Raw genomic sequence first — 17,005 nt, 5'->3', positions numbered from 1 at the left:
CAAGAAGCTATTCTTGTCCAGCCCTTCGGAGGAAAATCCTCATTTCTAAAAAAAAAAAAAAAAAAAAAAAAAAAGACGGTAGGATTCCCTCTGCCCTTGTCCTGGTCTTAAGTGCTCGCTCCATAAACGCAGTTGCGTGATCAACTTTAGAAGTACAATATCACTCCTCTTCGGAGGTACGATGCCTTATGCACCACAAACACCAGAAAGTCATAATATTAACGGACGTGATGAACCTAATCTCTACACCTACAGTACACTGAAACCGACCCTAACAGCCATAGAAAAGAAAACAGAGTATTACGTGTGTGATCATTTCCAAGTACAAGAACTCGTCCCTTTAGATGTACGATAATCTAGTATATCCCCTCAGTGACCATTCCTCCCCCATCCCAAGACATCCTCCTACGTCAGTGAGAGACGTCCCAGACGGCATCGGCATTTCGTCGTCGTTATTGTTTTGTTTGTTTGTGTAGGAGAAGAAGCCACCCCGCACAAGTTATACCAGACCTCGAGGACTGAAAGGGAAACAAAACCTCACAATGGAAGAAACTCCGGTAAATAGATATAATTCCACTGAGGGGGAGGGTAGACATTTTGGAAGCAAAGGGAATGCCCCGGTTTACCTACACTGCTACAGGTTGACGGCGTAGGTTATAACTGCCGCCTGCCTGGCCCTTGGTTGGTCGTGGTCCTTATGCCAGTCACTAAAAATGGTTTACCACTAGGTTTATCTTTTAGGACGTGGTTAATGCCGTAGATTTGGAAATAACTAATGGTGTTTCTACGTAAGACCTCCGAAGGAATTATTTACTTGGGAATTGATTTTTCCTATATACTTTTATTGCTGCTTTTGAAGGAGGAGGTGTTTGTTTATTATTAACTTCTCGTCATTATCCGCCGATTATGAACCTCACAGCTATCAACATGGTTGGGGACCACATTAAAATTCGGGTTTTTGGGAGAAGGACCGGACCGCTTTGTTGTTGTTATGGAATGGTTCCGATGCATGCTTGCTTCAGTCATTAACCGGAGCCATGTGTTTCAAGAAGGGATCGGCTAGGGAAACCCATTGTAAAATAAATTATATTAACCAATCAAGCCCTAACCTAGCAGGCTTTAATACTACTACCTTGCAGGCTGTGTTACTTAGTCATTGGGACCAGGCCCCCGGCAAAAGGAAACTCAAGAAAAAAAAAGCTCCCCCTGTGACACTGCGCATGCGCTCTACCATTCCAGGGTGGCCAGCATGCAACTTCTAAGGTTAATTACTGGGTAATCACAGTCGATAATACTACTTGATTCCCGCCAGTCACTGACCTGGACCCGTTACGTCCTTATTGGGACGGTCGCCCCCCTGTGTTAATGTAGATAAGATCTGGTTAGGTCAGGATCTAGCATTATAGGAAAGGTTACCTTATGTCTATTTGTATGAGGAACCTGTCAGGTCAGAAGGCTGGTGGAAATCAGGCCGTGTAACTAAAGTTTTACCCTACCAACATGGATATGTACCTCATAAAATCAAAGCACAATTACAGTAATCCCCCGTGATTACGCGGTCTCAAGATTCTGGACTCACCTATTTTGTGGGTTTCTCTGTGGAATGTATTATATATTATACATTACAAGAAAAATTATCCCATTTGTATGGTATTTTTCACTAAAAATATTCACTATTTACTGTATTTTCACAATTTCATGACTAATTGCACTTTTTGTGATAAAACTATTAAAATACTCAGGTATAAGCATTTTAAGATTTTTTTTTTTGTTTGAACCATCAAAGTATGCAGTTCTAAGTGGTTTTTAGAGGGGGTTTTAGCTATTTGCAGGGGGGTTTACTGTAAATTCTTGCTTGGCACACCAAAATAGGCAGGAAAGAATCAATTTCCAAAGTAATACCCCATGCAGAGCTGTTTCCTAGTCCTACCCTCAGAACTATACAGTTGGTGTAAATGAGGAAATAACTGGTTTTATAATTGACGGAACAGACCACTTAGCTAAACAGCCATAGGGCTAGGCTACTGCAGAATAGGGCTAGAGGTGCACACAATGTTTTACTTGGCCTACATACAGAAAAAAGCAGAATTTTTTGCCCAGAGTCTAGAAGGCCTGAGGTGTGGGAAGGTTGGGTGTCGATGCAGACTTCTTGAATGATGACTTTGATGTGGTTTTAAGGAGGCATCTTGCTTGTTGAAGTAAAGTGCACAACTTCTGTAGGCCCCTACCTCAGTCACAATTAGGCCCCGATCGGTTTACAGCTAGAGTAGAACTAGCGAGGAGCTCTGTCATGGGTATTACTTTGGAAGTTGACTCTTCCTACAGTATTTTGGCTATTTATAAAAGATTTAATTCCGTTACCCAGACAGGCGCTGTCCATCCTGGAATGCTGTCACGCATGTGCAGTGTTATAGGGAAGCTTTTTAAAATTGGGGTTTCCTTCACTGACCTGACTCAGTAACACGGCCTACTAGGTTACCTCCATTCGTCAGAGTTAGTATAGTTTATGCTTTATAATAGGATTCCTAAGCCAATCCCATCTTGAACATAGGCTCCCTAATGGCTTGCGCATTCATGGAACCATTCCATAACAACAACAATGCAGGGTAAATTTACAGGGGGGTCAAATCCACATTTCCGACATAAAAATTACATTTTCCCTAGCATAAATAGTGTACTTTCAACGAATCTGACCTTTATTTCTTCCATAAGCGATTAGATTTTGAGATACATGGCCGCCAAAGGTACCCTCTCAGTTTCAGGTGGTGCAACGCCGCTTCGTGGCTTATTCACATTTTAAATGATTGTTGCAAGCTGTATGTTCTGGCAAGCGGTAATATTCGCTGCTCCCCGCTTTAGCCACAGGGTTACAGGGAACGAAATTTTACCCTTAACGTCCAGTTACAGTTTTGGTGAAATTCACGGCCGTTACTGCAATGTTACCCTTTTGTTAACCACTTCACTTACCTTAAATAGATGGTAGTACTAAATGTTCACGCAGCAAGGTATTCACAACCTGTGGAGTTCCATTGTAATTTCCATGAAACGACCAATAGCCTCAAAGTAAGACAGAGAACACCCACTGCAGGCGTGTCCAACGGAATCAACATGGCACAATATTCTTGCTGGCAAATATCTAGAAAGCCAGCTTAATTTGCGGAAGATCGCTTGTTAATTGATTTCGTATGAATCATGACAAAAATCAGGATAGCATTTAAAAAATATTAGATATCCGAATTTGGCCGAAACTGTAAGTGTAGGGATGCAATGCAGTCGGTCTTTCAACATCATGATTAACTGAAACAAAACGCATTCTCAAAGGGTCCCCAACCATGTTGCAGGTTAATAATAATTGACCGATAATAAACAAACCACCACCTTCATCAGTGACAAAAAAGTATAGGAAAAATCAATTACCACAGGTAACATCCGAATGGAGCTCTTGTAGAAATACCACAGTTAAGCCCTAGGTCTGGCAAGCCTAGGCTATGTCCAAAATTTATTTTCATCTGTATATAGGTCACCTGCTGGTTGCTAGGTCAGTTTTGGGCGTCGGGGGGGCACCCGGTTCATTTTAACACCAGTTGAAATCAGTTCCGGTAAAACTGAAGACGACTGCCGCGGCCTTCTGGTTTTGTTCTGGGTATAACTTGAGCAACAGCTGCACAGCCCATATAGAAAGTTGTTGAAATGTACAAGAAAAAGTGTATTTTGACGTCTTTGGGCGTAAAAATTTATTAAATGCTGCTGCGTTTGGCGTTGTTTTCATAAATGTACAGTAAATGAATATGCAGCAGTCACAGCTAATGGTAAGGGGGAGACCTTGTTGGGAAACCGGGTTTTTTGGGTTGGGGAACGGACACAAAGAAACATTCTGTATTACCGAGTGACAGTCTTGCCACTCTACATACAAAAGACTAATTCAAGGGGGACACATCAGTTAGGTTAGCTTAATGTACCTATATGAGAAATATTGAAAGATTGAACCGACAATCTGCATACTAGGCTCCATTCAACTGGTTACTTCTGCCTTATGGGTTAATCGTACGTTCGGACATGACTGGCCTGTAATGTTCTTACTGGGTCACAAACCTAATTGTTCCCAGAGTGCCAGGGTCTGACCTCACCAAATCTCACCATCTTAACCTTACTTAGGTCGCCTTGCCCTCACCCTCCACATTTGAAGTTCTTTGAAGTAAAAGGAATGCAGGGTTTACCTACAGGTTGACAGCGAAGGTTAACTGCCACCTGGCCTATGGTTGGCCATGGCCCTTGTTACAATTGTTTACCCCAAACTTAGGTTTATCATTTAAGACATGGTTACTATCATAAATTAGGAAATAACTAATTTTAGAATTTATGAAACAACATTTGTATTAATGGTAAAGGCCTACAGCTACACAGAATAGGCCTCTTAAATAAAATGCATAATTCTGATATGTTTTACTAGCCCTATGTACGGTGTCGTTTTTGGGGGGAGTTTAGAGGGCCGTTGGGGTTGGGAAGGTTAGGTTACAATGCAGGCTGGTTGAATGATACTTTTTATTTGCTTTTACGAACGTCTTGCTTGTTTTAGTGTGACAACTCTTCTGTAGGCCTGTGTTTAAGCCTAGGTACCCCAAAAAGGCCCTGATGGGTTTACAGCTATGGTAGAACTAAGCAAGAGCTCTGTGGTTGCCTATTAATTTATTGTTTAGTTATTTTTGTCAGTTATTTTCGATTAAATTAAACCTATTTAAGTTGTATGCTGGCCATCCTGGAATGCTATCGCGCATGTGCAGTGTTATAGAGAAGCTTTTTGTAAAAAGTGGAGTTTCCTTCACTGGGGTCCCTGTCCCCCAACAAGTAACACGGCCTGCTAGGTTAAGAAATCAACCAGTCAGTGCCTGGCGTGAGGCACATGTCATATTCCTTGGCTGGGCATCGGCTGATTTGTAGGTGATGACATTCTGAGGCCTGACGTCAGAACTGATTTTAGCTCCGCATCATTATGAACTGGGTGCCTGCCTGATGCCCAAAAATGACCAGGCAGCCAGCAGGTGACCTTTAGGCTTCCTGTTGCAAGCACAGACAGTCCCTGGGTTACGTTGGACTCAGCTTACATCATTCTGAGGTTACCTCACTCTTCATGTATATTTGTCAAAAATTATTTCCCGGGTTACACCGCATGTTCCGGGTTTACGTCATCAGTACAACGGAAGACTGGAAATTGAATATGGCTCCAAAACGACAGAATGGTAAAAGTGTTAAGTTTTTTATGGAAAGCTCAGTCAGAATGCAGGTTAAGTCGTTTTCAAGACACCCAAAGAATTAAAAGTTAGATTTTCTTATGATTTTCAACCATGTCTTGGTTGGGAAACCCCTAGGTTGCGGTTTTTCGGTTTACATCGTGGTGCAGGACAAAAACCTTTACCTGGGGACTGCCTGTACTTAAAAGTAAGCCAGGGCCTAGTTGTAATCCCATTGGGACTTCATTGTCTTGAGTATCAACCATATCAAGGGATTTTTCTCAAACCTCTATACGCCAGTTGATGCCTAGAAATTGGACCTCCGTAGGGGGGTTAGTACTGTCAGTGCATCTCATGCGTTGCACTGTAGGCATTACTTAGGTTTCTTTGCAGCATCCTTTCCAGTGACCATAGCCAAACCCCTTCATTCTTTTTATTGTACCTCTGTTCATATTCTTTTTCTTCCGTCTTACTTTCTTACTTTAACCCTCTCACTAACAATTGATTTTTAGTGCAATTGCAAGGTTTTCCTCCGTTACCCCTTTAAAACCTTCTTTACTCTCAATTTCCCTTTCAGTGCTGTAAATGATTTGATAAACTAACTTTGGCCTTTGTCTTCAATTTATATTCTATTCCTTTTTGCAGCACACCTGTCTGGTGCTGGGTTAAGTGTGATTTAGGGATTGCAACAATAGCCTGCTGCAGAATGAAGGTGTTAGGTTAGTAAGGCATTGACAAGACTAATATTTAGAAGTGCCTGAAACCCTATTTTTGTACATGCAACTTACCCGTCAGATATATACTTAGTCTCCGACGTTCCCGACAGAAATTCAAATTTCGCGGCACACGCGACAGGTAGGTCAGGTGATCTACCATACCCGCCGCTGGGTGGCGGGAATAGGAACCATTCCCGTTTTCATGTCAGATTTTCTCTGTCGCTGGTTCCGGCAACATCTGTTGTTGGTTCCTTCTGCTTTAGACTTTCATTTTTCGCTTGCTGAGGATTATTTTGGACTGACCTTTGGTGACGTATTGGATCTTTGGCTTGGCATACGCTTTTGTGGACTGTTTTTTGATTTTGGCTTTGGTATTTTCTTAAGAATGTCTGATCAGAGTGTTGCACCTGTGTTTCGTGTGTGTGTTAGGTCTGATTGTAAGGTGAGACTACCGAAAGCTTGGTAGATCCTCATTCTGTGTGTTCGAGGTGTAGGGAGAATGAATGCTCTTTTGAGAACACGTGTGTTGAATGTGAGAATCTCACTGAACTGGAATGGAAGGCGTTGAACTCTTATGTACGCAAGTTTGAGAAGGACAGAGTTAGGAAGGCTTCTTTCTAGAAGCGCTAGTAGGTCTCTTTCAAGGAGGTAGATTTAGAACCTAACACTCTTCCAGATTCTCCTATCACTCCAGTTGTTTCAGCTCCTTCACCCTTCGTCGAACCTGTGGATTCGTCGTCGGAGATGGCTGCTATGAAGGCTACGATCCGCAAGATGCAATTGCAGATGCGCGCTATGGAAGAAAAGAAAGTGAGAAGTGATAGTGATTTGTGTAGTGTCCCCAGTGTAGTGGAGGGGCGTCTGACCGGCTCCGCATTGCTCCTAGGCCTAGACCTCTTCCAAACTCCCAGACCCAGTGGAGGAGGAATGTCGACAGCCGCAAGGGGGATGAAGAGCGCTCCCAACGGTCAGGCGTCCCTTCGGCAGCGCCTGTTGACGCGTCCCAGGCTGCCTTAGATCGCCGTAGAAAAGGGATCTTAAAGAAGTGTTTCTCATCTTCTGCTTCTTCGTCTCCTAAACGTGGTTGGAGTTCGGCTGAGGAGTCGCGTCCTTTGAAGAGGACTTGGAAGGCTCCTAGAGGAGACGCATTGGACTCTAGCCCTGAGCGCTTCCCTGAAGGCTCTCCTGTTTCTAAGAAGAGAACTCGAAGATCTTCCTCCTCTTCTTCTGGTGTTCAGGAGTCCACCAAGCAGATCCTGGTAGGCCTCCAGGCTCAACTCGCTGCTCTTGCTGGCTCTTTATCAAAGAGCTCCTCTCGTCGGAAGGATGCCTCTCTTCCGATCAAGTCCTCCAAGAGACTCTCTTCTCCCAGCAAGTCGTCTTCTGTGAAGCGTTCTTCTCCTGTTAAGCGCCCCTCCAGCAGCAGGCGCTCCTCTCCTTCCAGGCTCTCCTCTCCTGGTAGGCGCTCCTCTCCTTGCAGGCGCTCCTCTCCGTCCAGGCTCTCCTCTCCTGGTAGGCGCTCCTCTCCTTGTAGGCGCTCCTCTCCTGTTAGGCGCTCTTCTCCTGGTAGGCGCTCCTCTCCTGGTAGGCGCTCCTCTCCTGGTAGGCGCTTCTCTCCTCGGCGCTCTTCGTCTCCGAATAGCGCCTCTCCACCCAGGCGCTCGCGCCATCGTCGTCGTCGGTCTTCTCCTGTTGGAGATACTTTCTCCACAGTCAAACGCTCTGCTCGTTCTTCGCTTCGTAGAAGTTCCTCTCCAGCCTCCCTTTCGTCTGTTAGGCGCCCCTCTCCCAGCAAGGGCTCCTCTTCTGTTCGAGCTTCTTCTTCTGTCAGGCGCCAGTCAGCTTGCAGGCGCTTCTCTCCAGATCATCGTTCTCCAGTGGACAAAGGCTCTTCTCCTTCTAGGCGCTCTTCTTCTGATAAATGCCCTTCTACTTAGACGCGTTCTCCTCCTCCTTCTGGCCTGGAGGCGTTATCGGAGGACGAATCCCCTAAGGACATCACCATTTCCGATTACAAGAGGTTGACAGCTCTTCTGGTTCCAGGAGTATGGAGATTCCCTCAAGCCTGCTTCTCCTCCTTCTCCTGGTTCAATGCTCTCGAGCACCAAGGCATCGAAATCTTCCTCTTTAGTGAAGATGCGTCCTACGATCTCCATGAAGAAAGTTTAAAGGTTTGGGAGTGGCTTTCTTCAAAGAAGGATGCAGGCAAGACTGTCTTCTCCTTGCCTCCCTCTAGGCTTTCTGGGAAGAGCGGGAATGTGGTACGAGACTAGGGAGCCGATGGGGTTAGCTCTCCCTCTTCTGCTGGCTCAGATTTTTTTCTTCGCTGGTGGATTCTTCCAGAAGACTCTCCCTTAAGTCGGCCAAGGCTTCTTGGGGACTTTGTGAACTGGACCATTTCCTCAAGGGCCTTTTCAGCGTGCTGGAAGTTTTCAACTTCATGGACTGGTCTCTAGGGGCCTTAGCCAAGAGAAGTCTTGAAGAGGATTCAGTCAGTATGGAGGACCTCAGCAGTGTTTTGTCTTGCTTGGACAAGGCTGTGAAGGACGGCTCGATGGAGATCGCTTCCCTGTTCGGCACTGGCCTGCTTAAGAAGAGGTCAGTATTCAGCGCTTTCCTCTCCAAATCGGTCTCTCCTATCCCAGAGGTCTTCCCTCTTGTACGCCCCTTTGTCTAGCCATCTTTTCCCACAAGAGACTGTGAAGGAGATCTCTCGTTCTTTATCTGAGAAGGCTTCTCAGGATCTGCTGGCTCAGTCGTCGAAGAGGATGAGACCTGCTGCTCCTCTTGCAAAGAAGGAGAAGACCCCTTTCAGGAGCCCTTTCGTGGATCCAGGTCTATTAGGAGGCGTAGACCTGAGAGAAGATCAGGCCTTCAGGACTCCCTTCCAGGAAGTCCAAGTGAAAATCAAGTCCTCCAGACTCCAGTAGGTGCCAGACTTCTAAAGTTTGCTGAAGCCTGGGCACAGAAGGGGCGGACGAATGGTCCCCTCTGTTTTGAGGAAGGGGTACCTCATTCCCTTCTTTTGAAACCTCCCTTGACAACAACTCCGAGGGAGTTATCGGCGAGATACAAGGATCCTGTGCGGAGGCAAGCCCTTCTGCTAGCCGTCGAACAAATGCTAGAAAAGGCTGCCATAGAACCGGTGCAAGATCTTCACTCCCCGGGATTTTACAACCGTCTTTTTCTTGTGCCAAAATCCTCGGGAGGGTGGAGACCGGTCTTGGACGTGAGCTCCCTGAACTCATTCGTCGTAAAGAAGAAGTTCTCTATGGAGACGACGTCTTCAGTTCTGTCGTCTCTTCGTCAAGGAGATTGGATGGTGTCCCTGGACCTTCAGGATGCTTACTTCCACGTTCCCATCCATCCCTCCTCCAGGAAGTTCCTAAGGTTCATGGTAGACGGCAGAACCTTTCAGTTCAGGGCTCTGTGCTTCGGACTTTCCACAGCTCCCCAAGTGTTCACGACCATTCTCAGGAATGTAGCTCACTGGTTGCACTTGGAGGGGGTGAGGATTTCCTTGTATCTCGACGACTGGCTAATTCGGTCCAATTCGAAGAACCGTTGTCTGGAGGACCTTTCTCGGACTTTAAACTTGGTCCAGTCACTAGGACTTCTTGTAAACCTCGAGAAGTCTCAGATGATTCCTCAGCAGGAAATTGTCTACCTGGGGATTCGGATGGATTCTCGGGGTTTCGAGCGTTCCCTCCCTGGAAAGAAGGGAGCGCTGCCTTCAAAGGTGACAGACTTTCTAGAGAAAGACAGTTGTTGTGAGGAATGGATGAGTCTGCTGGGGACCATTTCCTCGCTGGAACAGTTCGTTTCTCTAGGAAGGCTTCACCTCAGACCTCTTCAGTTCTTCCTGAAAGAATCTTGGGATCGGAAGTCCCAAGACTTGCAGGATTCCTTCCATCTCATTTCAAGTAAAGGAACATCTCCGTTGGTGGTTAGACCCAAAGAAGCTGGGTCTAGGAATTCCTCTACAACCGCCGAGCCTCGCCTAGTGTTGTTCTCAGGCGCCGTCAGAGTCGGGTTGGGAGCGACACTAGGCTCGGAAGAAGTGTCAGGCACCTGGGACACGGATCAGAGGGGCCTGGCACATCAACATGAAAGAACTGGTAGCCATTCATCTAGCTCTTGCCAGATTCGAACTTCTGGTCAAGGGATCAGTAGTTCTAGTCAATTCCGACAACACCACAGCCCTGGCTTATATCAGGAAGCAAGGAGGGACACATTCCTTCTCCTGTACATTGCAGCAAGGAACCTTCTGTTGTGGGCGGGGAGAGAAACATCGTTCTCCTCACCAGATTTGTTCAGGAGAAAGGAATGTGAGAGCGGATCTGCTCAGCAGGAAAGACCAAGTTCTTCCCACGGAATGGTCCCTTCATCAGGAGGTTTTAAGTAAAGGCTGTGGTTCCTGTGGGGGAGACCTCATATAGACCTCTTCGCAACCCATTGGAACAAGAGGTTGGAGAACTACTGCTCCCCAATCTCGGACCCCAGAGCAGTAGCAATAGACGGCCTTCTCCTAGATTGGGACGGTCTAGACGGCTACGCTTTTCCCCCGTTCAAGATAATAGGGGAAGTAATAAGGAAGTTCATTTCGTCAAAGGGCACCAAGCTCACCCTGATCGCTCCCTTTTGGCCATCCAGGGACTGGTTCACAGAGGTACTGGAATGGATGATAGACTTTCCCAGGTCGCTCCCTCTCAGGAGCGATCTTCTCAAACAGCCCCACTTCGACAGATATCACAAGAACCTTCCCGCTCTAAACCTAACTGCCTTCAGACTGTCGAAGGACTGGTTAGAGCGAAGGGATTTTCGCTCAAGGCTGCGAGGGCTATCGCCAGAGCCAGAAGATCTTCTACCTTGCGCCTCTACCAGTCGAAGTGGGAAGTCTTTAGGAGATGGTGCCGATCTAAGAAAGTGTCCTCTTCCAGTACCTCTGTAATGGAGATTGCGGATTTCCTTCTCTACCTAAGGGAGCAGTGTAACCTGGCGGTTTCCACCATAAAGGGGGTATAGGAGCATGCTGTCTTCAGTCTTTAGACACAGAGGTCTGAACTCTCGGATAATAAAGACCTTCACGACCTTATAAGGTCTTTTGAAACTTCTAAAAATAAATCCCCTAGACCTCCCAGCTGGAATTTGGACGTGGTCCTAAAATTCCTAATGTCGAACAAGTTTGAGCCTCCTCGATCTGCCTCTTTCAGGGATTTAACCAGAAAATCGCTGTTTCTTTTGCTCTTGCTTCTGCCAAAAAGAGTGAGCAATTACAAGCTTTGGAAGGTTCCGTAGGCTTTAAGAAGGACTCTGCAATCTGCTCCTTTCAGCCTCTCTTCTTAGCAAAGAACGAGAACCCTTCAAAACCTTGGCCTAGGAGTTTTGAGGTCAAAGGACTCTCCGATCTTTCAGGACAGGAGCTAGAACACACACTCTGTCCAGTAAGAAGTCTTAGACATTATTTGGAGAGAAAGAAACAGCTCAGAGGTAACACCGAAAGTCTTTGGTGCTCGGTCAAGGATCCTTCAAGAGCAATTTCCAAGAATGCCCAGGCTTTCTTCATTAAGGATATTATCAAAGAGGCTCATCTTTCATGCAAGAAGAACATTTTCAGCTCCTAAGAGTTAATGCTCATGAGGTGAGAGCCATAGCTACTTCTCTGGCTTTCCACAAGTCTTGGTCCCTCCAGTCTATTGTGGACTCTACATACTGGAGATGTAACTCAGTGTTTGCTTCTCATTATTTGAGAGATGTTCGTGTGACATATGAGAAGTGCTTCTCTCTAGGAGCTTACGTATCCGCGGATTCGGTGCTGGGTCAAGGAGCTGAAGCTAATCCTATTTAATCTAGTGTTATTTTTAATTGTTTGTTGTGTTTTTATGGTCGGTTGAAAAAGAGTGTTGAAGGTCTCTCTCTCTTTTTCATCTCGTATTACTAACAAGGTTAGGCTTGGTCAGGTGGTCGGTTTTGGTTGTTAGCTCCTTGTATTTTTATTACCTAGCTCTGTCATGTAAGAGGATAGCCCCATTGATATGATTCAGGTAGAGGGCTCTGTCTTGTAAGTGGGTTAATCCCCATTGACACGATCCATAACAGGCTCTGTCATGTAAGTGGGTTTTTCCCCATTGATATGATCCAGAAGGGCTGTCAGTCTTAGGTCACTTCCTCGCTGAAGCTCTTGAGGCATGCAGACTCATAGACAGTATCCATGAAGTCTTCTGCCCAATCAGGTAAGAACCATGGTTTTTGTTTATTCCTACAACATATGTTGTTTTCCGTTTTTAGTTTTTAGCTGTCTCTTGCCCTCCTCCAAGGGTGCCAATCAGCTAAGTATATATCTGACGGGTAAGTTGCATGTACAAAAATGATATTTTTATGATAAAATAAAGTTTTGTACATACTTACCCGGCAGATATATACGATAATGTCCCCCCAGCCTCCCCTCAGGAGACAGGTGGAAGAGAAAATCTGACATGAAAACGGGAATGGTTCCTATTCTCGCCACCCAGCGGCGGGTATGGTAGATCACCTGACCTACCTGTCGCGTGTGCCGCGAAATTTGAATTTCTGTCGGGAACGTCGGAGACTAAGTATATATCTGCCGGGTAAGTATGTACAAAACTTTATTTTATCATAAAAATATCATTTTGGATTAGGGTTAGGGAAACAAGTGGAATAAAACTCACTCACTTTCGACCTTGTGTCTAACTCTCTTGTAAAGACAAACTGTCTCTTAACAGTTTTCAAAGGACAATTTAAGCTCTAAAACAACATTCTCATGGTTATGAGACTCTGTCAAGGTAAAATTTTACCACTTACCCTTGATACAGTTCATGGAAGTTATAAGTTTTTTTTAAATTTTGATGACTTTGCCTTCCATTTAGTAGAAAACCCAAGTGTAACCTTTAATACATTCCCAGCTTTGTGTAATAGCAGTTGGGTCACTCAGTGGGTGATGGGAGGATTCATTGCCCTTATCAACCAAATGCTGTTAACCCTTTAACTTGAAGCCCTATTTACAAAAACGTCTCCCGTATGCGTGCGTTCGGTGAGTTAAGCGCGAAGCAGAAAAATTTTTTTCAAAAAATCACAGCAACCGTTTTTAAGATTAAGAGTTCATTTTGGCTCATTTTTTGTCATTGCCTGAAGTTTAGTATGCAACCATCAGAAATAAAAAAATATCATTATCATATATAAATATTGGAATATATGACAGCGAAAAAAAAAACTCGTATATAATTGTATACAAATCGCTGTAAGCAAAGCGGTTAAAGCTAATGACTTAATTTTTTTAGTTGTATTGTACACTAAATTGCGATGATTTTGGTATATAACAAATTTTAAAACGATCAAAGCAACACAGAAAATATTATCACAAAATGATGCATGAATTCGTAACGTGCGGACGTAAAAAAATTTTTTTTTTTTTAAATTCACCATAAATCGAAATATTGTGCTAGAGACTTCCCGTTTGTTGAAAAATGAAGCTAATTGATTGAATATTACTAGACTGTAAGTGTTTTAGCTTACAATTGCAGTTTTAAACCATTTCGGTCGAGTTAAAGTTGACCGAAAGTCGAATTTTTCTATTTATCGTGATTTATATGAAAATATTTCAAAACTGATAAAAGCTACAACCATGAGTTATTTTTTTGTTGTATTGTAAATGAAATTGCGCACATTTTCATATATAAAACTTTATGTAACGACTAATATAAAACGGTGCAAATATTACGACAACGAGACAAAAGAATTTCTGAGATGTTGGCGAGTTGCAGCGCAGGCGTAAGGAAAATGTTTTTTAAAAAATTCACCATAAATCGAAATATTGTGCTAGAGACTTCCAATTTATTGCAAAATGAAGGTATACGATTGAATATTACTAGAATGTAAGAGTTTTAGCTTACAATTGCGTTTTTGACCATTTCGGTGAGTTAAAGTTGACTGAAGGTTGAAATTTTAGCAGTTATCGTGATTTATGTGAAAATATTTCAAAACTGATAAAAGCTACAACCATGAGCTAATTTCTGTTGTATTCTACATGAAATTGCACACATTTTCATATATAAAAGTTTATGTAACGACTAATGTAAAGCGATGCAAACATTATGACAACATGGCGAAAAGAATTTCTGAGATGTTCGGCGAGTTACGTACAGCGCAGAGCGTAAGGGAAAAAATTTTTTCAGAAATTCACCATAAATCGAAATATTGTGCTAGAGACTTCCAGTTTGTTGCAAAATGAAAGTACATGATTGAATATTACTAGAATGTAAGAGTTTTAGCTTATAATTGCGTTTTTGACCATTTTCGGTCGAGTTAAAGTTGATTGAGCTTGAAATTTTGGCAGTTATCGTGATTTATATGAAAATATTTCAAAACTGATAAAAGATACAACCATGAGTTATTTTCTGTTGTATTCTACATGAAATTGCGCACATTTCCATATATAAAACTTTATGTAACGACTAATATAAAACAGTGCAAACATTATGACGGCGTGTGAAAGAATTTCTGGCGCGGACGTAAGGAAAATGTTTTTAAAAATTCACCATAAATAAAATATTGTGCTAGAGACTTCCAATTGGTTGCAAATTGAAGGTAAATGATTGAATATTACTAGAATGTAAGAGTTTTAGCTTACAATTGCGTTTTTTGACCATTTGGTCGAGTCAAATTTGACGAAGGTTGAAATTTTGGCAGTTATCGTGATTTATATGAAAATATTTCAAAACTGATAAAAGCTACAACCATGAGTTATTTTCTTTTGTATTGTAAACGAAATTGCGCACATTTTCATATATAAAACTTTATGTAACAGCTAATATAGAACAGTGCAAAAAATTACGACAAAATGACGAAAGAATTTATGAAATTTTCTTGGCCGAGTTACGCGCGGGCGTAAGAAAAAAGTTTTTCAAAATTCACCATAAATCGAAATATTGTGCTAGAGACTTCCAATTTGTTGCAAAATGAAGGTACATGATTGAATATTACTAGAATGTAAGAGTTTTAGCTTACAATTGCGTTTTTTGACCATTTCGGTTGAGTCAAAGTTGACTGAAGGTTGAAATTTTTTGTAGTCGGCGTTTGCTACGTCCACTCGGCATTCAACAGACAATTTTAGTCGGCGTTTGCTACGTCCAACAGGCGTTTAAGGGTTAACGGTTAGTTAACCCACCACTCTGATAGTACCTAAAGGCCTAACACCTGACTATAGGAATGTTTTTGGGTATGATGTATAAATGAATACTGTATAAATGCTATAATTTATGAACACCATATTCTTTGGAAGCTTGAATCTCAAGTCAGTGGCCCCTGTGGGCTTGTTCCATATGAATTTGGTTCTTATTCTGAAAGATAGTAATTATTGGGAGATTACCCTCCCAACATGACCAGGTGTGTTGTAAAAGTATATGTTGTGGTATATATGAAGGTACATCTTTTCATTAAAAGAGTACCACTTTGTATTTGTCACAGTTCAGCTTTAAAATTGATAGATGTAGGGATGAGGCAATGAGTTAACAAAGCACACTAGATAAAAATGATAATCATTTGAAGCATATCAAAAACTATCAGCTGCTGTAAAAGTACTATATCATTGGGATTGTTGAACCCAATAATGTAACGCAGCGTATTATGGATTTGGCTGCTTATTCTAAAACAGCAAAAAGCATTACTATTAAAATTATCATTGCATTTTCTGTGTTTTCATAATAATGAAGTAGTATTCCTTGTCATAAAGCCTTAGTCAAAAAAGAAAAAAGTTTTGTGACTAAACATAAAGTGAGGTTTCTAAAAATAAAATTCTAAAAAGATATATATTATTGGTTCCAGTTCAGTAGGGGTGGTGAATTACATTGTCCGCACCCTTCCCTTTGCACTTAAGTACTAGTAATTGCAGTTATTGAAAGAAATTGTTGGAAAATATTTTTAGGATTGTTTATAAGGTGCCATATCTTGTCTCATTAGTTAGGATATCCATGATCTTCTAGAACTTATTCTTAAATGTGTGTATGGGTTAATCGTTTTAGTTCAGTGAGGTAGACAATTCCGTAGGTGAGGTTAGTGAAGATGATATCCGAGCAGTCTTTGCTGGGTGGTTATACAGATTAGGTTGAGGTTTTGAGCACCTGACTCCAGTTCTAGGATGGTGGTGGAGTTAAAGTGCAAAGGTTTCCTGTTCGTGTGTTTTGGTAGATTTGGAACGAGGGCCTCTTTGATTCATAGATATATAGAATTCTATGGGTTTCATGCATATGTTGAATGCTGTTTGGTTTCAGTGCATACTATTATAGTAATGACATAACAGAACTTAGAAGCTGAGGAGGTTCTGTTGCACAGGGTGTGCCATGCACTCATCTTAATTCACCACAGTCATTCTGATCAGTGTGTAGTGAATATTTGATACAGTATATACTTGTATTATTGTTATTGTTATTTATTATTGTTTTTATTTTTTTATTATTGTTCAGAAGATGAACCCTATTCATATGAAGCAAGCGCAAGGGGGCTATTGACTTGAAATTCAAGCTTCCAAAGAATATGGTGTTCATTAGGAAGAAGTAAGAGGAGGTAAAGGGAACTACAGAAAGAAGAGATCTCACTTATTAAAAAAAGAAAAAATAAATTAATAAATTCTTTGGAACAGGCACTCTATTGTAAGCTTGCCCTCATCCACAAAGGTACTACGTCGACATAGAACTATAGAATCTACTAATCTTAGGAGACAACACACTAGAAACTTTTTTTTTTAAAGGGAAGAAACCAAATAATAAAGGTGGTAAATAAGCAAGTTGAACTGAAAATCTGATTCCCAGGTATTTGTAGGAACCTTCTGAGGTTGCAGTAAGTGTTTTGCAGCTAATATTGGGAGTGCTTAAGAAGTGCTTGCTATACGGTGGTAAAGGCTCTCATTTTGTCTCTGCATTCTAAAGGTGCGTTGTCAGTCCAGTGGCTGAAGCGTCTGTAGCCGCGAGGCAGTAGCCTTTGCAGCTCCCAATTTGCACTCATTTCTATCATATCAAATGAGATGGTTTTCAGTGACACGTCTACAGG

At 42.6% G+C, this 17,005-nt stretch overlaps 1 protein-coding gene across 1 annotated transcript in view; it reads left to right on the top strand.

Moving 5' to 3' along the window:
- Positions 1-371: 371 nt before the first annotated feature.
- The window catches only part of su(f) (cleavage stimulation factor subunit su(f)), a 76,147-nt gene continuing 59,513 nt past the window's right edge, over positions 372-17,005 (top strand). Inside the window, exon 1 of the mRNA XM_067095789.1 lies at positions 372-557. Within this exon, the coding sequence (XP_066951890.1) occupies positions 543-557 (15 nt within the window). The 5' untranslated portion in view covers positions 372-542. The remainder of the gene's footprint in view (positions 558-17,005) is intronic.

Source organism: Macrobrachium rosenbergii, chromosome 52, assembly GCF_040412425.1.
Source record: "Macrobrachium rosenbergii isolate ZJJX-2024 chromosome 52, ASM4041242v1, whole genome shotgun sequence".
Lineage (NCBI taxonomy): Eukaryota > Metazoa > Arthropoda > Malacostraca > Decapoda > Palaemonidae > Macrobrachium > Macrobrachium rosenbergii.
This window is presented reverse-complemented; position numbering and strand designations above follow the sequence as displayed.